Source organism: Moschus berezovskii, chromosome 14 (genome assembly GCF_049115385.1).
Source record: "Moschus berezovskii isolate FMDL1 chromosome 14, NW_MosBer_1.0, whole genome shotgun sequence".
Taxonomy (NCBI): Eukaryota; Metazoa; Chordata; class Mammalia; order Artiodactyla; family Moschidae; genus Moschus; species Moschus berezovskii.
Genome location: NC_142473.1, coordinates 58,009,653 through 58,033,391, shown reverse-complemented (window position 1 = coordinate 58,033,391; position 23,739 = coordinate 58,009,653). Strand labels below are relative to the sequence as shown.

General features: G+C 50.1%; 1 protein-coding gene across 5 annotated transcripts in view; it reads right to left on the bottom strand.

Annotated features, from left to right (window-relative positions):
* The window catches only part of SLCO2B1 (solute carrier organic anion transporter family member 2B1), a 51,324-nt gene that overhangs the window by 10,293 nt on the left and 17,292 nt on the right, over nucleotides 1–23,739 (bottom strand). For 4 of the 5 annotated variants that reach the window (XM_055423681.2, XM_055423685.2, XM_055423683.2 and 1 more), the window contains exons 5-9: nucleotides 21,384–21,617; nucleotides 21,052–21,150; nucleotides 18,362–18,552; nucleotides 6,014–6,116; nucleotides 1,483–1,840 (exon numbers count right to left, since the gene is read on the bottom strand). In XM_055423681.2, coding sequence (XP_055279656.1) covers nucleotides 1,483–1,840; nucleotides 6,014–6,116; nucleotides 18,362–18,552; nucleotides 21,052–21,150; nucleotides 21,384–21,617 — 985 coding nt within the window. The remainder of the gene's footprint in view (nucleotides 1–1,482; nucleotides 1,841–6,013; nucleotides 6,117–18,361; nucleotides 18,553–21,051; nucleotides 21,151–21,383; nucleotides 21,618–23,739) is intronic. The other variant, XM_055423682.2, reaches the window with a different exon arrangement.

Genomic DNA, 23,739 nt, shown 5'->3' with positions numbered 1-23,739 from the left:
CCTGGAGATCCCACGAGGGTTCAGTGAGATGGAATATGGGAGCGACTGAGTGCATGGAAGACCCTCGGTTCTCGGCAGCTGCAGACACCATTAGTTATGATGCAGTGTGAAAGTGAAAGTGAAAGCCACTCAGTTATGTCTGACTTTTTGTGATCCCATGGACTATACAGTCCAAGGAATTCTCCAGGCCAGAACACTGGAGTGGATAGACTTTCCCTTCTCCAGGGGATCTTCCTAACCCAGGGCTCCCGCTTTGCAGGCTGATTCTTTACCAGCTGAGCCACAAGGGAAGCCCATGGTGGAGTATGAGAAATTCTCAATTTGTTCAGTTGGTCCCCAAAGGCTTCTTCAACGAATTAGAACCCAAAGCTCAGTGAGTAAATTGCAAGAATATAGATGAGAATCTGGGTGAGATGAAATGTCGAGACTTCAGAAGAAGAGACAAATGGGGCATGTGAGGTAGGCTGATTTTTCCCCATTTCCTTTAAAAAAAAAAAAAAACTGTGGTAAGATATTCATTTACTTCTTAATCTAAAAATGATTAAAAGGCCCTGGCTCCCTCCTCTGACCAGAGACTTCATGAGGGCCTGATTGAAGCCCCTCCTCCATGCCCAGAAGGAGGCTCTGCAGACCTTCGAGAAGAAAAGGGACAAGGAAAGAGGGGAGAGGTGGACGAGGTGGAACCTGGGACAGGGCGGGCAAGAGCTGAGCATATCTGGACTGAGCCTCGCCCACAGTTACCAGAAGGAGCCCCAGGTGTGGAAAGTTGGCACGTGGATGGAGGGAGGAGATGCCAAGGGAGAGGAGTGAACAGAGCACGTTGGGGGATGTTAGCTGGGTGTTGTGCCAGCCTAAGCCCGGAGTGGCTTCCCAGGAAAAATACAATCATTCTGGAGAAGAGGCATCAATGAAACTTCCAAAATCCTCTCCAAGATGGTTCCCAAGGGGAAAGAGTCCTGTGTCTATGGGGGTTTAGGGGACAGAAGGGGAAGGGAGAGAGGTATCAGAGGCTTTCCTCCTGGAGGGTAGAGACAGGTGCTGCCCCTCACATCTGGGAAAAAAAAACTGGTACTTTAGGGCCACAGGACAACAGTATTTTAGCTCCTAGCCTCTAAGGACCAAGAATCTCCAAGATCTCCAGTCCAACTCCCTCCCAGGGCATATGTTCCCTAGGCAGCATTCCTGAGAAGGGCCTTCTTACATGTGCCATCCACACAAGTGGCCTCGCCCTGCCTCAGCCTCCAGCCCTTCCCAGACCTGAGCTGTCCTGCCCACAAGTTCCATCCCTACCTGGTAGCGAATGGCACCTTCACTGAGCCTTCGAGGGAGAAGTCCCACTGCTCATAGCTGAGCCAAATGGGGAGAGGTGGGGAGATGTGAGGTGGGGGCTACTCCACTGACCTGGGCTTTTCTGGGCCACCCCCTCCTGTGCCCCTGGCACCCTCCTCCAGCTTATGCTCACCGGCTCTCAAACATACTCACCCAGGCTGGTGGCTGATGCCTGCAATCTGATGGGAAGAGCAGCCCATGAAGAAGAGGGGCGTGCTGAGGATCAGGCAGCACAGCGCCCCCAGCAGGCAAAGGGTGCCACAGTGCATGGGGCCCAGGCGGAGGCGCTTGACCAGGATGCCCCCCACCACGATGCCCACAATGGCCAGCGGGATGGTGAGGCAGCCTATGAGCAGGTTGGCGTAGGATGCTGTGACGGAGAACTGGAGTTCCAGGAACTTGGGCAGGAAGGTGGCCATGCCTGCCACCATGGATGACATGCACACCTGGGACAGGACCACCAGCAGAAAGATGGGGTGGCGCAGGGTCCTCAGCAGCACCCTGGGGAAGACTGTTGGGGTGAGTGGGGGAAGGTCAGGGTGGGCTGGCCGTGCCACTCGTTTCCGTCCCATCCTGCCTTGTTCAGCTTGTTCCATGTCTTCCATCCTATCTCATTCCATTTAATTCTATTGCATTGAGTTTCATCCCATGACATTCCATATACTTCTGTTTCATCTTTGAAGTTCGGTTGCATTTCATTCCACTGAGTTAGACTGCATTTTAATCAACTACATTTCTTTCCAATTCAGTTCTACTCAAGATGCAATTCCATGTAGTTTGCTTCTATATTATCCTGCTTGATTCTCATTTAGCTCATCCCATTTCATTTCTTCCGTTCTATTATCCATCTCATCCCCACCCACCCCCTAGTCCTTCCCAACGTGTCCTGCAATAGCTCTTTCCAAGGTAACCCAGGCCTCTGTCTTCCCTTCTGTGTCTCCAACATGGGACAGCACCCACTGCCTTGATTTCCCCATTCCTTAGTTTATGTTTCTCCACAGTACTTTACCTAACTACTACACATTTCGCTCATTTAGCCATTTTATTGTCACCCAATCAGAATGTAAGCATCATCAGAGCAGGGATTTTTATCCATTATGTCAATTGCTGAATCTCCAGAGCCCAGGGTGTAGTATGCACTCAATAAATATTTATGGAATGAATGAGAAAATGAATGAATGCACATATAAACTCAAGGTGATCAAACAGCAAAATGTTAAGGTAGAAACTAAAATCTTCAGAGAAGGTGAAAACTGAGTAGGCCTGGTGCTGGGCAGCTTCCTGGAGGTAGGACAGAGGTAAGACCTGAAGAAGGGGAGGATTTGGAGCGGGGGAGGGGAAGGGAGTCCTATAGTGGAGAAGCCAGGCAAAAGCCCTGAGACAGGAATAGAAAGGATGGTTCTCCCCTCTCCTGCCACCTCCTAAACCAATGCCTAGGTACAGGTCGCCTTGCTGCAAGTCGACACAGTGAGTCAGTCCCGAGGTCTGGGCTTCAGGACCTTCATCAGCAAGGCCACCCAAGGTGATGCCCAAGAAGGCTTTGTGTGACCTCTCTCCATTGACAACAGAAGAGAAATACATGTTCCTGCCCTCAGAAGGCAAGATAAAGTTAGAGACATAAGGCGTGAAGGAGACAGGAGAAAAGACCTTTCTAAGAAGAGGCATCAGGGTATCAGGGACTTCCCTGGAGGTTCAGTGGTTAAGACACCACGTTTCCATTGCAGGGGACATGTATTTGATCCCTGGTCAGGGAACTAAGATCCTGCATGCTGCATAGTGGCCAAAAAAAGAAAAAAAAATCCTGATTCATACCAATAGGTCATTCCATAGGATTATATCTAAAATAATAAACAGTATTTATCAAAAAAGAAAAAAGAAAAGAGGCATCAGAGGAGCAAACTACTTGCCAGGCTGGGCTGATGGGGAGAGATGGACATGGGCTCCTCTGGGCTGAGTTTGAGGGGGGTCCCTTCTGTTCCTGCAGCAGCAGGGCCAGGGTCCCTGTCATAGGAAGTTTCTGTTTGTCTTCAGAGCATGGCGAGAGCCAAGCCAGCTGGTTCCCTAGCACCCTGGCCTGACCAAGAACACTTCTCCTTGGGCGCCAGAAAATAAAAACAAAGAGTCTAGGCAGTGTGTACGGGGGAGAGCTGGGGCTGTGGAAATCCCCCTCCTTCGTGTCCCAGGCCGCCTCCTGTCTGAGTCCCTGTTCACACATCCAGCACATCCAGCCGGCACTTGGAGTAGGGAAGATGTGACACCGGGCCTTCACCCCAGCCAGCTGCTCCACTTTCCTCCCTCCTTGAACTGCCCTGGCCAGGAGTAGCCTGGGCTTGGTCCAAGCCATACAGGTGACTTCATGGTACAGTTAGGGCCAGGAGTGGGGCAGGGACTGGCCCAGTTTCATCTAGGAAGGTCTGAATCAGGCCAGGAGTTGCTGGGGGTTTCCTGACTCCTGGTGTCAGGGTCATTTCCCCTTCTGTGTCCCAACTCCCACCCCAGCCTACATTCCTAGGCCTCTGGCTGCCTGATTTCAGAGGGAGGGCTCCATCTCATGGATTGCTTCCATCCCATTCTCCTGGGCTGATCACTGCAGTGCACCTGTTCCTATTCTCTACCTCTCTTCATCATCTTCAATTGTCCCTAGGACAGATGGAAAATTCCTGAAAGGCAGGGCTATGCCTATAGCTTAGATAAGGGATACTTGAAGAGGAATTCCAGGGCTGTCTCTAGCTCAGAGACTTTGGCGAGACAGGTGCTTCCCTTGGCTCATCACAATGTCTCCTCCCCTTGGACAAGCCAGGGCCTCTCACCACTTAGAGACTGTGTCTTCCTTATCAGACAGGAGAACCTCCTCCAGCACAGAAGCCAGGTCTCCTCCATTAGACAAGGCAAGTTCTCCCCCAATTCAGGGACTAGGTATCCTCTATCAGACGGAGACTTATGTCTCCCCATCAAACAGTGCCTCTCCCAGCTCAGGGGCTATGTCTCCCCCATCAGACAGCCTTTCCTTAGCTCAGAGACTGTCCTCTTCTAAGAATTTATGATTTCAGCAGCTGAAGGACTATGTTTATTCTTCTCTCTGCCTCTCCCTTTCCCAGTCCCAGGCTGTCAAGGCCAAACCTTAGGATCAGACTGGCCTTCCTGGAGCAAAGCAGGAAGCCGAGAAGCTGGCCTGTGCCAGCCCTATCTTGGTCTCTCCTAGGATCATGTAGGAGCTTGAAACCATCAGAGATGATCAGGCCCAGGACACCCACTCTAGGATCCGATTTCTGCGACTGGCCCCAGCTTTCTTCTAGGCTGAAGCCAAAACAATGATTAACAAGCTCTTCCAAGGAACAGGGCACTGGGGCCTTCCAGCAGCTGGGGGTGACCTTAGGTTAGGGAGTCTAAGCCCCTGCCTCTAGGTCCAGCCTCATAGGTTCCAGGCCTTTCTTTCCCTAGGAATAGAGGACAACCAGGGGCTAGGTTACTGGTACCCTAACATCAAATCCTAGGACACCAGGGGATAGGTTGCTGATATCCTAATATCAAATCTGAGGACACCAAGGGCTAGATTACTAGTACCCCAACATCAAATCTTAGGAAACTTTCCCCAAGAAACTCTCTCCTAATTAGCTTCCTAATGCAAAAGTCCTTGGGGATGGGGGGTGGTTTAAGCAAACCCTGTGGTTATCAACCTCCTAAACCACAGGCAACTCAATTTACTGTCCTGAGACATGGTCAGAATAATAACAGCAGGGCAGAAATGATAATTGAAAAAATAATTGTACCTTATATAAGCATAGTTTTCTAATAGTATGTAAAGGACCTTCCATTCATCATCCCATTTGAGTCTCCTAACAGTCGAGAGAAGCAGAGCAAGGATTACTGACCCAGTCTTTTAGATGAGGAAACTCTGGTTAGGGGAAGAAAGTAACTTCTAAGAGATCATACATTGGGCAGTGACAGGGGTGGGCCTCTAAACCACCCCTTCTTCTGGCTTGCCATCCTGTGCCCTCCAGGATCCTGATGCACAGCAGGCCCTGCGTTTGCGGGATCAGTCTCTTTAGATAGGATGACGTGGTTACAGCATGGACCCTGGTTACTGATCGATTTAGCTCAAAGTCTCAGGGTCAGAATGACATAGATTTCACCTCTCACTGTACAGATGGGGAAACTGAGGCCCAGAGAGGAGGAGCAAGGACCCAGGATGAAAGTCCAGATTTCTGGACTTCAGCCAGAGTTCCTTTCATCCATGCTACAGCCAAATAATTTCATAAAAAAATAAATATTTACTGAGAGTCTCCTGTTTGCAGGCTCTGTGGTGGGAGGAGAAAAAGGGTCACAGATGAGCCATCACAAGCCAGACCCTCAGGAGCTCACTGTTTGGTAAAAGAGTTAGACAGCGCAGATCTGAGCTGATACAGGAGCCCTGAGAGTTCAGAGAGCTGACAGCAAGGAGAGCTAGGTTGGGGGTTGGACAGAGTGGCTTGACTTAGAGGCACAAGGAAGCTTTTAATAGATAGCGATAAAAAATGATGTTCTAAGCAAAAGGGATCCTATGAGTAAAGTCTTACAAGAAATGCATGGTGCTCATGAGGGGCCTGTAGGTGTGGAAAAGAAATCAAGAAAGGCAGGCGGGGGGCTGGATTCTGTAAAGTCTCATCTGCCTCTCTGGCGCCACCTCTGGCCTCAGCTCACTTACCTTTGATAAACTGGATCACAGTCAGGTCTGGGGCAATCTGAGTTAGGTTGTCTTTCTTCTCTGGGGACTCTGCAGGGCTCTGCTCAGAAGACGAATCCTCACCCTGGGAAGACACACAGCCGAGGGCAGTCAGTTAGACGCCCAGCATTCTGCCCAGAGGAGCTGTGGGCGAGGGAAGGGAGCTCTGAGGGAGGAGAGGACGAGGGGTCTGTCACTGCCAGCTGCGTCCCATTTGTTCTTGGCCCCGTAGATACTTAGCAAGTGGTTTTTGAAAAGTGGATGGAATTCCAAAGGTTGAACTTTGTCATCACCATTATTAACATCATAATAACCAACATGACCATGAAACTTCCCACCATCACCAACATCATTATTCTCATCATCTTAAATGTCACCCCCGTTCATATCACCAATTTCACCACCAATAAACAACCAAGATTGGCCTTACTATTGTTGTTGTCTCTGGGAAGGTCACCAGCCACCTGCACAATCTCACAATCATTGTCATCATCACTGTCACTTGACCCTTCATATCACAGCAACAACGTCATTATCAGAATCACTAATGGCATTATCGCTGTCTCTCACATCAGTGTTGTCCCTATTCTGTCTTCACCACAACCAGCAGCATCACCAGCTTCTGTGCAAGGTTATCACCACACTGTCTTCAGTTTTATATCACTCATGGCTGTCATCACCTGGAGAGTCACCATGAGCAGGTGCCTCCAGGGCTTGTCCTGTTCCATCCTGTCTGCAGCAACAGGAAGGGATCTGGATTGGGGGAGGGAAGAGGCAACAGCCCCCTTCTCCTCTTGGAGAAGTCACACCACAGCCAGAGGGGATTGCTCAGCCCTGGACCACATTGCGAGGAACCTCACAGCTACCCTGGGGTATACTCTTCCATGTGGGAAAGGATGGTTTCTGTGCAACTCCTGAGAAAAAGGTCTTCAATCCCAGAAAAGAGATCAGGGTGATATGATTAGTCTTCTGACTGCACCAAGGCGGGAAGGATAAAATGATAAACAACGGTTAATGGCTATTAAGCACTTACTACCACCCCAGTGCTGTTCCAATGACAAGTCTGTTAACTCATTGAAACCCCACAGCAAGTTTCTTAAGAACAGTATAATCCCTGTTTTTCAGGGGAATAAAACTGGGACACAGAGAGATGAAGAAACTTGCCCGGTCACACAACTGGTAAGTGGTCTGGCTAGGACCTGAATCCAGATGGCTTGACTCCAGGGCCTGTGTGCGTTTGATCAGTTTACCCTAAAGGCAGGAGGGAACCGATGCTCTGAGTGGCCCAGTACTGAGTGCTGCGTAGTCTACCCGCCCTGCTCCAATACAATGCTTTCATACAGCTGCTATTACTGTGCACATTTTTATATGAGTAACTAAGTCTTAGCGAAGTTGCTACTGGCACAGGGTCATTCAAACATAAGTGATCTAGTGAAGTCTGATTTTACTACATTAAAAAAATTTTTTTTAATTTATTTTTTTGGTTGCACTGAGTCTTCATTGTTGTGCTCCGGCTTTCTCGAATTGTGGAGAACAGGGGCCACTCTTCATTGCAGTGCTTGGGTTTTTCGTTGCAGTGGCTCCTCTTGTTGCAGAGCACAGGCTCTAGGAGCATGAACTGCAGTAGTTGCAGCTCACGGGCTGAGTAGTTGTGGCACACAGGCTTAGTTGCTCCGTGACACGTGGAATCCTCCTGGACCTTGGATCGAACCCATGTCCCTTCGTTGGCAGGTGGATTCTTATCCACTGTACCAGGGAAGTCCTGATTTTACTACGTTTTTATGTGCAGTCTGAGACGAGGATTACAAGCAACAAGTTCCATGGAGGAAGACTGAAGCCCAGTGTGACAAGCAATTTGGACAAGGCTGTCTTGGGAGGAAGTGAGTTCCCCATAACTAGGAGCATGCTAGCACAAGCTGGCTTCCCCTGGTCTGGAGTGCTGTCCACCCTGAGGAAGGGTGGGTTGGGCTGGAGAGTCCATCTGGGGTCTCAGTTCTGCTCTTTTCTCCCCATAGTGCCTCTGTGAGGCCCCTATAAGCTTCACCCTCTGGCTGGTATATGACACCTTCTCTTTTGTTGCCCATATTTTTGTTAAGGAGCAAATGTGGGATTTCCCCACATTTTAGAACCTCCATGAGGGCTCCCATGCCAAGAGTGCCCTGTTCTAATCCTTTTCCACCTTGCTTCCAGGTGTTGACTGGCTTAAGCCTAGCCTCACCCCTGAAAGGAAATTTATTCCAAAATCAGTTCAAGTGTGTTTGTTCCCCTGTAGGCTTCTCCATTCCTCCTCCCTACTTCTATTCCAGCAGGTACTGGGCTCCGGATTCCCCGGCCTCAGGGGAGGTTTGTGGTAGGGCAAAAAGTCATGGCTGCAAGATTTTCCCCCTTCTGGCTTTTGTTTCCAAAACCTGACTCCATCGGGAAGATTACAGTGAGAGCTGTGGGGAGTGTGAGGTGAGAGGGAGGGCCCTGAGCAGTCTATGGGTTCCCTGAGCAGCAGGAAGCCACATAGCCGAGGATGCAGTTCACTTCAAAGGGGCAGGCTGCAGACTGACTGAAAGAGGCTGAGTTCCCACCCACATGGAACTCCTCAGTCCCAAACGGGTTAAGGGGGACCACATGGGCCATGGGGAATTGAGGCTGATGCCTGCTGGGGGTGCGGTGGTGGTGAGGACAGGACCTCCCTGGTGCCTGCACATCCTGTAAGACCTCAGGACATTTGTTTCACCTTGGTGGGAGAACCCTGAGAAAGGCTGAAGTTGACTTTCCTGCTGAGCCAGCAGGATGGGCATTCAGAGAAAAAGTTAAGTTGATTTTCAGAGGAAACCAGGAATAGTCTACCTTATAGACACTTTGAGTCAAACCTTGTTCAGTATCTCTCTCCTGCTGAACTCAGCTCTGCAAGAGCAGGGACCACGTTGACCTCACTCCATGCTGAAACCCTGGTGCCTAGCAGAAGGCCTGGAGCGAAATGGTAACTGTCTGAGGACTATCTATGGACAGAAAGAGTGCAAGAGATGGCTCCAATGGGCAGTGGGTGCAGGCAACACCAGGCTCTTGGAAGAAATGTGAGGACATCAACAGGAGATGCTGTTGTGTCGGCAGGAAGCTCGTAGCTATCTGAGATGCTATCTCCCAGGCTATAGTCCTCCTTTTGCTCCAAATAAAACTTAACTCACAACTCTCGTGTTGTGCTTTTTTTTTTTTTCCAGTCGACAGTCACTTGCACAACATCACCCAACTAGCACGGGGCAGAACTAAGATTTAGCTTAAGCCTGCCTGAGTTGAAAACACACACCTGATCCTCCAAGCCTGTGAATCAGAGATCTGGTGCAGGGCTGGCAGAATCAGGAAGCACCACTGGGGGAGGCTGTGAAGGGGCCTGAAATCTGAGTCTTATTTTTTTGGATGAGGCACTGTGGATCTGTTATTCATTTGTGTCTCAGAGCTGTGCTGTCTGATGTACCAGCCACCAGCTAGCTTCATGTGGCCACTGAGCACTGGAACTGTGACTAGTCCAAACTGAGATGGACCAGAAGCGTAAAGTACACACTGCATTTCAAAGACTCAGTATGAAAAAAAGGAATGGACAATATCTCACAATTAGTTTTTTATACTTATGTTAAAATGGAAATATTTTAAATACAGAAGATTAAAGAAAATATTTTACTAAAATTAATTTATTTTACTTTTGAATGTGACAACTGAACTGAACTAGATCATTTGGGCTTCCCAGATGGCTCAGCAGCAAAGAATCCGCCTGCCAATGCAGGGTTTGATCTCTGGGTCAGGAAGATCCCCTGGAGAAGGAAAAGGCAACCCACTCCAGTATTCTGGCCTGGGAAATCCCATGGACGGAGGAGCCTGGCAAGTGACAGTCCATGGAGTCACAAAGAGTGGGACATGACTTAGCGACTAAATAACTAATAATAATAATAGCGACTAATAACTAGACCATTTAGAACGATGTTTGTGACTCATGTAGATAATTCTTTTGGACATGCTGTCTTAAGGAGAATCAGAAACTCTCCTTATTCCATTCTCAGTCCTAGCCTAGCTATAGGAGAGCATGTGGGAAGGTCCTGGGTCCCAGGGGGAGAGGGTGCCACCCAAGAAATGGGAATAAGAAGGGTGGGGATAGATTGATTTTTTCCCAATCCTCCTATTGGGGGTGGGGCAGGCCCATCCTTCAGACACGCAGCATCTTGTGATTTCCTTGCCTGGGGTTCCTTGTCCCCAAGTATACAGTAAAAGCCACAGTGTCATCTGCTGCGACATGTGCAAACCCTCTGTGGTCTACACTGCACTTTCACGTCCACCCTGTCATTTAATTCCCACGACAGTCTGATGGAGGGATTATTATTGCACCTGCTTCACCGAAGAGGAAACTGAGGGCCGCCCCTCAAAGGGCAAGTGTCCCCGGGAAGGAATTTGCAGAGCAGTCTCCGTTACCACCCCCAGCACCATCTTGCCCTCTTGGGTTTGGAGACAGGAGGGGAGGGACAGTCCTTCAGGGGCTGGAGGGGGGTGTCCAGAGGGCATCCAGGGAGAGGTGAGGTCTGGGATTGGATCGACAGGAAGGGAGAGGTTATTTGAAGCAGAGGCATAGTACTAGCAGAAGGGTGGGGGTGGGAAGGGAGGGGTGTGAGAGGTGGGGGGAACCACCCTGACAGCCGCTAAGAGCCTCTCAGGACCATGGTAAGAGGACCACCACAGAAAAGCACCCCATCAACCTCTACTTGTTACAAGAAATGGCCAGACACAAAAACCCGCAAGGTTTAACACTGAACAGCCATTTCTCTTTTGAAATACTCACAAACTACTCTTTTTTCCCCTCCATAGGTTGTCAAATATATCTGGAAACCAATTAGAGATTCTCCCCCACTTCCAAAGAAACAATTTCAATAGAATGCTTGCCAATCAGAAATTGCCTCAGTATTCTTTATACTCTTTAAAACTCACTTTTCTTTCTAACACCTTTGATCCTCTCAAGAAATGAAAGTAACAGCAGATGGGTTCACTTGTCAAGTTTATGAATAAACAGTCATTGTTAACTTTGGGGAAGAAAAGAACCTCTCAGGGCAAGAGTGGGGCAGTTCAGAGGGCCCGGCTGAGGGATTTGGGCTTTCTTCTGTGGGTACTGGGAACACTGACCTCCAGTACCCTGTCGCCTTCAGAAGTTTCCGCCTCCCTCCCCACATCTGTTTGTGAGGACTCCTGACTAAGAGCAGAAACAGGAATCATTGAGCCTTTGCTCAGAGCAGGCTTCAGAGAATGACACATCTGGGCTGTGGTTTGCTTAGGTCAGCAGGTCTGGGATCTGGTCCGAACTTCCCCTCTTGGGCTGTGTGCTGACTGCTGCAGCCCGCAGGAATGGGGACACTGTGTGTGGTCCAGCACGTGGGAGAACCCGCTGCCTGCGGGGCCTGCAGAGGCCAGGAGCTGTCCTCGGAGGAAGTTGGGTTCCTCGAAGGCACTGGGCCAGGACTGTGACCCCAGCCCCATGGAGCCAGTGAGGATCCTAGTGGGTGATGTTGAACTCTCTACCAGCCCTCAGCTTCCATCACACGTGGTCACGGGAAGCAGCCACAGGATGGCTGCTCAACTTGTACACACACACAAACACACACATGCACACACAAACATGCACATACAAACACATGTGCGTGCACACACACACGTGCGTACACATATGCTTTTAATCAGACAAGTTCTACTTTTCCATGTTTTTATACCAGTCTTTTGAGTGACATATAAATTGAGAAAGGAGTTCTACTGCAAAACACAATTTTTAAAAACACTGGTGCAGTCCAAAACCACCAAGTTTTAGAGGAGGAGACTGAGGCTCCTCCAGGGTTTTCTATTCAACTTCTTATCTCCCACAGAAAGGAGATGGTGTTTTCCAGCAGAGTTCCTGGGCATCTGAGATTCTATGGGGCAGGGGGTAGGGGAGTAGGGTGGTGTGCACCCAGCTCTCTTACCTCCATGGGTTTCTTGCAACTGATCGTGTCTCTTTTCCTTGTGGCTACCAGAAAGCTCAGGACCAAGTGAGTGTTTCAATAATAGCATCTAAATTGGTCTCTGTTTCTCTCTCAATAATAGCATCTAAATTGGTCTCTGTTTCTCTCTCATTCTGATAACCTTTTGCTGTTATTTCTATCTTTCTGTGTCTTGGTCTTGATTGAGTGACTCAGCACAGGCCCTTTGACAGCTTTTCTGAGCCTGAATCCCAGCTCCACCTTCTACTAGCAATTCTACTAGATTATTTTATCTCTCTGTAACTCAGACCCTTGGGTGTAAAACAGGGGTAAAAACTGAACCTGTTTCATAGGTAAGTTACAGGGATTAAATGGGCTAATTAATACAAAGGGCTTAGAACAGAGTAGGCAATACAAGTTGGCCTATTTCCCACTCTCTTACTAGTACTGCACATGTATTTGGTGTGAGTTACCTTTAAACCTTTTATGGAATATAGTGGAAGTAGGATATAGAAAAGCCTCTAAGAAGAATATCAGAAAAAAGTCATTTTTCCTTTTAAGAGCTGACCTGATCCATGCTAAGAACAAGCACTCCTGGTTACTGAGACTGGAGGTTTGGTATTGAACCACCCACCTCACAACCTCGCCTCATTTCCTTTTACAACCCCTACCCCCACCCCCACCCCAGATGTAGATGGTCTGGTTATTCCCATTTTACAGATTTCAGATTAGTAAGTGACAGAGTTAGAATTCACATGCAGGCTGGGATGGTGCAGACAAAGCTGCTGCTGGCCTTCCTCCCTGCCACGGAGGGAGGCCTTAGACTCAGACACCAAGGAAATGCTTATACGGTGCATCTTGGGCCAGATCAGCTCGAGTCAGCTCTCTTCTTTAGCCTCAGCCTCCTCCTCTATCATTTGGCGGTGTTGGACTACACCAGTGTTTTTAAAACTGGTTTTTGCAATAGAACCCCTCTCTCAATTTATATCTCACCCAAAAGACTGGTATAAAAACATCAAAAAGTAGAACTCGTCTGATTAAAGTGTGTGTGTATGTGTGTGTATAAGGGAGGAAGGTCCTTGGCCCTGCTGGGGAACCCCTCTCTTCAGTCTCCCTGTGGTGGCAGCCTTGGGGTCCTATGGGGTGCAGTTTAAAAGCCACAGAGCAGATCACCCCAAGGGACCTTCCACACCCAATGACTGAGTAAGCTCGGATCTGTATCAGGCCGGGGAGAAGAAGCCTCTCTTCAGCTCTTTGGGGCCAAGCCCTGACCTTTTACAGACTGGTGCAGGGGGAAGTGCCACTGGCCAAGCTCTGGACACAATCTTGACCCAATCCTTCTGTCTGTAAGATGGAGTGACAGTTGAACTGGGGGAGGTGGGGTGAGGATGGAGTCATAAGAGCTGGGTCACTTGGGAAGGGGAAGGACTCCTAAACTAACTGGGAGGGATCTGGAGGCAGTGCCAGCTAAGGAGAGACATTGGGCATGTCACCTGACACCTAGCAGGGGCTGCAAGAAGGAGCACAAAGTCTTAGGCCAAAACTGAAGCTACTTGGAAAAGTGAATTTTGGGAGTCACACAGCATTTGAGGCATAAAATCTTAAAGTAATAAAACATAAATAATTGAGAACCTACAACTAGTATAAACTTAGAACTCTAAAACCAGATTATATTAGAACCCAGACTCTGGGAGATACCTTAAAATAATAGACATGGAGGCTCCTGGGAAATATGACAGAGGCCAGTGGTGCTCAGAGGCTGGGTGCGGACCTGCAGTCCCCAGGGGATCTGATTTCAGTCCCTGGCCCAGGACCAAGGGCAGCTCAGAAAGGCCAAAGGGCCTGGAGAGCAAAGAAGGCTGCTGGCCAAATGGGGTCCTGTAGCCACCACCCATATGGGGCCAGATGATCTGCTAGGGTGCACTTAGGAGACCATTTTTACTACATGGGCCCCGCAGAGCCATCGGCCAGGAGCCCTGAGCCCTTGACAGGACCTTGATGCTGCCGCTGCTGCAAAGTCACTTCAGTCGTGTCCAACTCTGTGCAACCCCATAGACGCCAGCCCACCAGGCTCCCCTGTCCCTGGGATTCTCCAGGCAAGAACACTGGAGTGGGTTGCCATTTCCTTCTCTAATGCAGGAAAGTGAAAAGTCAAAGTGAAGTCGCTCTGCCATGTCCAACTCTTAGCGACCCCATGGACGGCAGCCTACCAGGCTCCTCTGTTGACAGGACCTTAGAAACTGGCTAATTGAAGACAGGGAAACAGAGACCTGAGAGAGGTGAGGCCTACCCTGGTTCCCTTCTAGAAAGATGTGTGCGTAGCCACCTGAGCTCTGAGGTCACAGACACATGGACAGAGCCAGAGGGAAGCTGAGCTCCTGACCCTCCTGTACGGGTATGGCCTCCCCACCCCCCACCTCATAGTCTTCTCTGCGGAGACTGCTAACTCTGGCAGAGAACTCTGTCATTCAAACCTCAGCTGTCATTCAGTCATCTTCCGTCTCTCTGCACCTGGCCTTCTTTCACGACCTGAGAGCTCCCTGGGGCAGGGGCTGCAGGATGCACCCCACTGTCCCCCTGTGAAAGTACTCATGTTACTATCAAACCTCCAGAGCTAGCAGACTTTGTTCAGTCTTCTGCCTATTGCACGGACAGAGAGCCTGAGGCCAGAGACCTTCTCTGGGTCATACAATCCTTTCTATTACATACCACCATCTCCTGGACACCAGTAAAAGCTGCATTTACTTCTAGGAGGGTATTTAGAGAACCCCTGTGAGGGGGGTGCTTGAAGGGACTTCAGAAATAGCCTCCCCCCTCCGACCCTTCATTTTCTCTTGCCTGTTTCTACTCTCTGCAAAAGATACACGACCATGTTGAAACACTTGGACTTTTACCTAATTGGGCCCTTCCTCCTGGTCCATCCACCTCATCAGTGGCCTGAGCAGACTGGGCCAGCCCAAGCAACTGCAAGCCGAGGCAGCCTCAGCAGGCAGGGGAACAGTTCCTCCCACTTCAATATTTATTACCTGAGAGCTGCTGGAAGCAGATCATCATGTTCTTGGCCTTCAGTTCTTTTTTCAGAACCTCTCACCTCCTTCCCTCTCCACTCCCCATCCCCCAAGTGCTGACGAATGAATCCAGACAGACAGGTTCACAGCCTGGGAGCCAGGGTTTCAAGGCATCATAGAGACACAGCTCTTACAATGAGAATCTCTGCACCACAGCAGCTTGGGCTCAAGGAATTGTGTGTTCTCAGAATCCAAAGCACACAAGACATTGCTTCAGGAATCTGAACCCAGTGTCTCACACAGTAGAACGGAATGGGGAAGTGACTTGCTCAAGGTCACATGACTGAGCAAGGACGTGTGACTGAGCCCAGCCTAGCCTAGTCTCACCCTTGCTTCTTCCACCTATTCCACCCCATGGCCCAAGTAGCACTTCTCTGTTCAGATTCAGTACCCAACTTGGAGATTACCCATAACTGGTAACCAGTCTCCTCCCTTCTTCTGTAACCATCCCTGCTTCTAAGAACTCTCCTGCAAGTTCCAGGAATTCCATCTCATTCATATTTTTGCCCGAGCTAGGCAGAAGCGGGAAGGACCATTTGTGGTTCCAAGCTGTCTTCTTCTTTTCCCTGAAACTGATCTTTCCCCAGCGCCTGCCTCCCCCTGCTCTGAGCCAGTATCAGCCCTTCGCTGTCCCTGGGATGACTGACCCATAGCAGAGCAGGACACAGGTCTATGTGTTTCCCCTCCTGCGTGGTTCTTTGGACTCATCCCCACGCCCGGCCTTACTGCCAATGCACCGGTTCCTGCCTGGACCAATGCCACAGCTGTCACATCAATCTTCCTGCCCCCAGCTGCTCTCTGCACACCTTCCCTTGCCTTCCAATCCTTTCTGTGTTAGCACCTGGTGATAAAGCCACAGGACTCCCTCCTGGGCTACCCTCTGCTCTTGAAGCTGGCAGGCAATGGTTCTGGCCCCTGCTGGCTGTCCTGACATCAATTTTCTTTAATCCCCCAGCCCCATGTATACACCCTTTGCTTCAGCGGGGGGTGGGCAACAGAGTGGTGCGGGTGCTGTATCAGACTGATTTGGGGGTTGAGTCTCAGCTTTTCCAGCAGAGACATTTTCAGCCCTTCGTCTAAAGCACAGATTTTCTTGTTCTAAGAAGGAGACACTATCTCACATTATGGCAAATGTATTCAAATGCACCAACCTGCAACATTAAATTGAATTATTCTTGCTGCAAAATATTTGACAGGATTTTTATAAATTGTCCCCTTTGAAATTAGAATTACTTAGCAACAGCTAACTTCCTTAATTTATGATTGTTTGTGGTTTCTCAAAATCCTGGCACAGAGATCCTAAAACTCCTGTAAATAAGGGTGCTAGGAAAATCTTTTGTTCTAATATTTAGCCTTTGATCCCAGTTCCTGACCCAGAGCTCCTAAGGGCTTTGTAATTTCCTGAGTGGTAAGAGCATCTGACACCGAGCCCCTAAATCCCTTGGCATTTCCTGGTGATAGGAACATCATTTGTTTTGATGAGGTGACTCCACTGGGCTCCAGGTTAGGGCTGGTCACCAGAAAGACCAAGCCATGATTGGAACCTTAGAACTATCAGCCCACCACTGCAATCTAATTCTGCAGAGAGGGGAGAGAAGATAAAAATAGATTTAATAATCAATCATGCTGACGAGATGAAGCCTCTATAAAAATCCCAATAGCATAGGGTTCAGGGAGTTTCCAGGTTGGTGAACACAGCCACATGCTGGGTAGGCGATACACCCAAACTCCACAGGGACAGAGCTCCTGTGCTCGGCACCTTCTAGACCTCGCCCTAGGCATCTCTTTATCTGGCTGTTTATCTGTATCATTTATCATATCCTTTAATATGTAATAAACTGGTAAACAAGTGTTTCCCTGAGCTCTGTTAGCCATTCCAGCAAATAATCAAATCCAAGGAGGGTGTTGTGGGAAACTCTGATTTGTAGCCAAGTCAGACAGAAGTTAAAGGTGACTTGGGGGCCTCCTACTTGTGATCGGCGCCTGCAGCAGGGGCAGTCTTGTGGGAGTGAGCCTTACCCTGTGGGACCTGATACTCTCTCCAGGTAGCCAGAGTAAGGATGGAGTTAGGGTGTAGGACACCCAGTGGATGTTGCACAGAATTGATCCGTGTGGGAACAGCCCCATACATCTGGTCACTGAAGTATCATTTATGTGTTTGTGCATGGGGGGTGGGGGATGAGGTGCAAAGGTAAAATAGGAGTATTTGTCTTTATACACCCAGACTTAGGAAAAGAGAAAATCTAACGCACAAATTTTCAGAATATAATGAAACGTGTATGAGTATTAAAGAAAAATGAACGAAGCTGACTGTAATGACATATAATTGAGCTTTGATAAGACATTTCATTTTGTCATTTTTCTTTCATATTTTAGAGCCAACCTATTATTTCTTGGGCCTCATGTTTTTGTGGATCCCTGGAAAACTTAGAGAACCCTAGCCCAGAATCCTCTCTCCTGTCCAGTGGCCTCACATACTCCTGCCTTCTCCTGTCACATGTTACCTTGAGCACATCCCTGCACCTTCTGGGCCTCAGTACTGTCCTCTGAGGAGAGACCACCTGCCCCATGAGCTGAGCAGAATGGTTCAGTGAGATCCCCCTGCAGCACCCGGCCAGTTGTTACTTATCAAAGAGACTCTGTCCTCACGAGGCTACACCTGTTTTAAGGGTGGGGCTCACATGCTGAGCCCCAGGGTCCAGCCTGATGCCTGGTCCCCAGCGAGGCACTCAATACCTGTTTGTCCCCTCACTGCCCCTGAAAAGACCACGGTCATTCCTATAGCCAAGTCCTTTGTGCAGGCTGTTTCCCACCTAGAATGGCCCTCCTGCTCCTTGCCATGCTTCCACATGGGCTTCAAAGTCCAGTGGAACCCCCCTGTCTTCAGAGAAGTCTTCCTAGACCCTCCTGTAAACTCTCCACCTCCTTCCAGTTCTCAGCACTGCTGTAGCATGTTCACAATCTACTAAACACGTTCAGCAACAAGCAGAGGCAGTAGGGTAGTGGTTAGAGCAAGGGGCATGGGCTCAGAGTCCCAGCGGTGCCCTGGTGGGCCTTGTGACCTTGGGTGGGTCACTTCCGGCTCCAGCCCTTGATCCCCTCAGCTGTGGAGGGGCAGGGAAGACGCACCATGCAGGGATGCTGGGGAATGCAACAGAGCTCTATGGAGACGGCTTTGGAAGCTGCCGCATGCTATGCCCAGGAGAATGGGGTGGGAGGTTACACTGAAGGATGAGTGTGTGGGGGCTGGAGCTTGGGTTGCGGGGGGCGGGGAGGCGGCGTACCTTGCTGTTAGGTGGGTCTGAAACTGCCAAGCCCTTTCGCCGGAAGCGAAGCTCTTGCTTCTCCTTGGCCATCTCCTTGGGGAAGAAGAAGTAAGGGATGGCGGCCAGGGCCACCGCGCCAGCCGAGATGAGGAAGCCCAGCCACCACGCACCCACCCATCGGGGGTCCTTCGAGGTCAGGTTGATGCCACCTGGAAGAGAGGATGTCAGGGGCGGGATGAGCTGTAACTTCTTGGCCACCACGCTCGGACCAGCCTCTGAGGTAGGACGCAGCCTGGGCTGGGGTCGGGGATCTGGGTATCGCTTGCGGCTCTGCCAGTTGTGTCTTGTGTGACCTTGGGCACGTCCCTGACCCTTCCTGGGCCTTGACTTTCTCAACTTGATGGCAGCGTGTCATGGTTAAGGTCATGGACTTTGGAAACGGCGTGACCTTGGGCAAGTCACTCAACCTCTTTGTGCCTCGGTTTCTTCCCCTCAAAGCATTGACGCTGGTAGTGCCTGCATCCTAAGGCTGATGTGCGAATCAGAAGCTGACACGTGCAGAGCGCTTAGAATAGTGCTGGCATATAGAATGTCGGCACAGTGTCTGCTCTTGGTTTGCTGTTACTTTTCTGATCGTTACTGTTAAACTGATGGCTAGGATGACTTGGGATTCTCAGACCAGCATGATCAAAATCACAGGGGGTGCTTATCAAAAATACTCAGCCTTTTCCAGGATCAACTTAGAACTGCCACAGGATGGGGTGGAAAGGTGGTCAAGGAATCTGTACCTTTAACAAGTTCCCCAGGTGATTCTGAGCCCCATCTAGGTATAATCAGGACAAGATTAACCCAGATATGTGCTTCCTTGGTGGCCCAGGGGTAAAGAATCTGCCTGCCAATGCAGGAGGCACAGGAGATGCAGGCTCGATCCCTGGGTTGGGAAGATCCCCTTGGAGATGGAAATGGAAACCAACTCCAGTATTCTTGCCTGGGAAATCCCATGGACAGGCGAGCCTGGCAGGCAACAATCCACGGGACTGCAAAAGAATTGGGCACAATCTAACGACTAAACAACAACAGTCCCAGATGTGCCTCCTGACTGGAGTGCCCACCTCTGCCATCAGACCTCTTGATCCCAAGGCTGAGTTAGGTACCTCTTTCTTCAACTGCCACAGCACCTGCAAACACTTTCTAACAGTATGGATTCATGACAATATCAACCCCATGAGTGGGGCTGGCTCCCAGATGCTTTGGCCTGAGCGCCTCTGGAACTGGGCCCAGAGGACACAGTCAGCACTCAGCAAATGCATCTGTAAAACTGGGGGTGGGATTGGCTTTTGCACAATTTCCTCCTCCACTTATTATTCCCCCATCTTCTGTTCCAGGCTGGTGGGAATTCACGCACACCCATCTCAGATCTTCCGCTTCTCACATACTGGTCTGGGCTTGCAGTGGATGTGACCCGCCCAACCAGTGAAATCCCCCAGAGAGAAAGAAGGAATAGGGAGATGGCACCTTTGTTCACAGTCCACAGTAATGCCATGTCTGTGTGTGAAGGTGTCAGTACTACCAGGATGATGTCAACAGAACCAGAAAAATACTCCCTTCTCCTGAACGGGGGTATGTCTGGGAAACTGAGTCCTGATTTTCAGGACTGTTTCATCAAGGGAGAATGGAATTGCAACCAGAGTCCATGCTGGGCTCCTGGGCCCAGGTTTCTAGAAGGAAGGGGGTTGGGGCAGGGCCACTCCTAGTGACTCCTGTTCAGAGATACCCAGACCTATCCTGACCAGAGGCACCCTTGGGCAAAAGCTGGATAACAAGAAACAGAGTCTGCCTGTCCATCTTCTTGTGCATGTGTCACCTGAGGCTTCTAGGGTTGCTGGAAAATCTCCAAGTGAGGGATGGGACATCTGAGCAGCAGGATGCAGAAGGTAGAGCTGGGGGCTTGGAGCTGCTTGGTGTGACCAGCAGGCAGCTGAGACGCCACAGTGACCTGTTCTAGAAACAATCCACTCCCACTCCCCACAGAACACCAGAGCTCTGAGACCCCCAACACTCCCCACTCTTGACTGTCTTCGAACCAAGTTTCAGTTTCACACCTTGGCCCACCCTGACCACCACCTGGATCAGAGACCACTTTTCCCCAAATGGTGCCCTCAGCATAGGTGGCCAGGCTTTGAGGTGGTCAGAACTAGAAAGGTCCTTAGAGGTCACCCCGAATTTCCCCTCTGAGATGGCCCAAGGTACTGAGTCCTGCTCCGAAATTCTCTCCATCATGCCAGTGTCCTCTCTGGGTCCTGAAGTCTGTCCCCCATAAAGATGGGAGCACCCCAGAGACCAAGAGAATATATGGCCCTGTCTGTCCCATAGTGTATCTGAGCAGAGGGCTGAGGGCCTGGGGTGGGGGGAAGTCAGGGTGGAACTAGGTGAAGACTCGTAACAACAGTGGCAACAATTACAACTCTCCATCTGATGGCAACTTCTGGCTTATCTCCACATTCTCACTGCATTCTGATTGCAGCTTTGGGATGTGGACAGGGCAGAAAGTATCTCAAAGATGGGGAAGCTGAGGCTCAGAGAGGTTAAGAGGCATGTCCCAGGTCAGTGGGCTGCTGGGTCCTCTGAGTCAGCGTCTCCTATGAGACCAGCAGTTGGTCAACTGTGTCTGTGTACCCCTGGGGACAACCGTGTGCTCTGAAGCTCACCTTCTGGCATTCGATCAATGTCCACGTAAAGGCGCAACATGAGGCTGCCCAGCCCATAGGCCATGCCTGGCCCCATCATGGTCACTGCAAACAGGATACCTGCGACAGAAAGCCTGGGTTAGTGCCCTCTGGCCCAGCTTCCTTTCACAGGTCAGGGCCTGCTCAGCCTCCACTGGGCAGAAGCAGCCCATCTCCCCCACTCAGACCTGGGAAGCTCTCCAGGGCTCCTCTGGGCCTCTAGTGGCCACAGAGGGCAGATGTCAGGGATTCATACTTAGCCCGACCTGAGCCTGGCCCTCCCTCAGAGCCCAAGGTGTGGGACAGATCCTCACCGAGGTAGAGCGGCGAGTTGCTGTTGTGGGAAAAGTCATCGATGTAGGAGATGCCAAAGGGCTGAATGGGCACCCCGCCCACACCGAGCAGGGTCTGGGCTGTGAACATGATCCCCACCACAGCCAGGTGCCGAACCTCTGTGTAGCTAGAGCAGCTGCTGTTGGATGAGGCTGAAGCTAGGGCCTTGGTGCTGGGCAGGCACAGGGAAGCCTCAAAGTCTTGTGGCATGTCTGCTGAGAGAGGATAAAAGTATTAGGACAATAGCTAAGACTCCTATAGCACTTACTGATGGGAGGTACTCTTCTGAATCTCTCTGATCCCCACAACAAACCCAGGGGATGGGTACTCTCATTACTCCCATTTTGCAGATGAGAAAACTGATGCTCAGGCAGCAACTAACAAGGGGTGGAGGCAGGATTGGAACCCAGGTAGTCCGGTTCTGAGTCCATGCTCTTAAACTGCCCTATGCCGCATCTCTGAGCAGAGGTATGTAGAAATGCCTTGGCAACGGTGGATCTTGAGTGAGGGTAGGGTAGGACAGCTGAAAGGGGTGGCTTGAACAGGGCAGAAAAGAACGAACAAGATTTTCCAGAAAGGGAAGGTGGTGGTCAGGGGTGGGGTCCAGAAAGAGGCCACAGCATATGTAAAACCAAGGTCTTGAGAAGTTCAGCATGGCTGGCTCACAGAGTGTAAGGGTCAAGGCCAGGGCTGAAGGCAGGGCCCAACAAGGGAGAGACGCCGGGTCTGGGCTATGGAGGGCATGGTGCCCTTAGGCCTTCATTCTGGGAAGGGCTCCATGTCAGCTCGGGACACAGAGGTAGTGTGCAATAAAAGGAAATTCTTAATTTAGTGCCAGACATTTGTTTCCTGTAGCTCACCAATATTTGGTGAGCAAACTTAAGAAGACCCTCATACGATTATTGCCCTAAATGTGGGTATAGAAGTAGCCTCCTCTCTGTGGCTGGCCAAGTCCTTTCTGGGAGCTGGGTCTCTGAGCCATGTCCACCCAGCCCAGTGAGACACTAGGGCTGGAAAAAGCCATGTGAACCAAGCTCAAGGACTTGGACCCTAAACCACATTGCCTGGGTTGAAGACGGTGAGACTTTGGCAGAGGACCTCAGCCCCTCTGGCCTCGGTTTCCTCATCTGTCAAACAAGCCTCCTAGAATGGAAGTTCTACAGAAATATGGAACTCACAAGCAGAAGAATTCAGTGGTCAGAGCAGAGGCTCTAGGGCCAGGCTAGCAGGGGATGTCTACTAGCTGCGGGCCTTGAGGAAGTACCTCCCTCTCTGAGACTCAGTTTCCTCACTCATAAAATAGGATAATGATAACAGCTGCTCAAAGGGTTGTAAGCATTAGGAGTGGTGAGTGAAGCCTGTGCACAGTGCTTACTAGATATGAAATGATTATAGGGATCTGTCTTTTTTTCCACCCCTGAGTCCCCAGCAGAGGGTCTGGCACATAAATATTAATGTGCTGGATGCTAAGTTGCTTCAGTTGTGTCTGACTCTTTGCAACCCCATGGACTATAGCCCACCAGGCTCCTCTGTCCATGGGGATTCTCCAGGCAAGAATATTGGAGTGGGTTGCCATTTCCTCCTCCAGGGGATCTTCCCAACCCAGGGATTGTACCCACGTCTCTTAAGTCTCCTGTATTGGCAGATGGAATCTTACCAACTAGTGCCACCTGGGAAGTCCAAGTGTATCTTTTGAAGGCTGTGTGTGTGTGTTAGTCCCTTAGTCGTGTCCGACTCTTTGTGACCCCATGGACTGTCAACTGCCAGGCTCCTCTGTCCATGGAATTCTCCAGGCAAGAATACTGGAGTGGGTTGCCATTTCCTTCTCCAGAGGATCTTCCCAACCCAGGAATTGACCCTGGGTCTCCTGCATTGCAGGCTGTTTCTTTACCATCTGAGTCACCTTAATGAAAATTAATTAATTAATGATGAGGAATGAGTGAATGAAATAGCCTTGTATGTCAGTTCAGGGTGGGTACTTAGAGGTCACCAAGTCCAGTTTACCCATTGGACAGATGTGGAGACTGAGGCTCAAACAGGAGAAGAAGTTTGCCTGGGGTTCCATAAGGAGCAGAAGGGTGTTGTATGGTGGTGAGGATGAAGAATGTGTGTGACCCTGTACAGGACAAGCTCTGTTAATGTGAAAATTCTGGATGGGGAAATATGAGTAAGTATAACTTTTTGGCATCTGAGTCAGACCTCTTGACAGTTCTCCACTCAGGCCTACATAACCACTCTGCTTTCTTCCGGGACTTCCCCTACTTCCCAGCCATTGCCTGAGCAGCTTCCTCCACCTTCTTTCTACATCACAGTCAGACACCACCTCCTCCAGCTCAC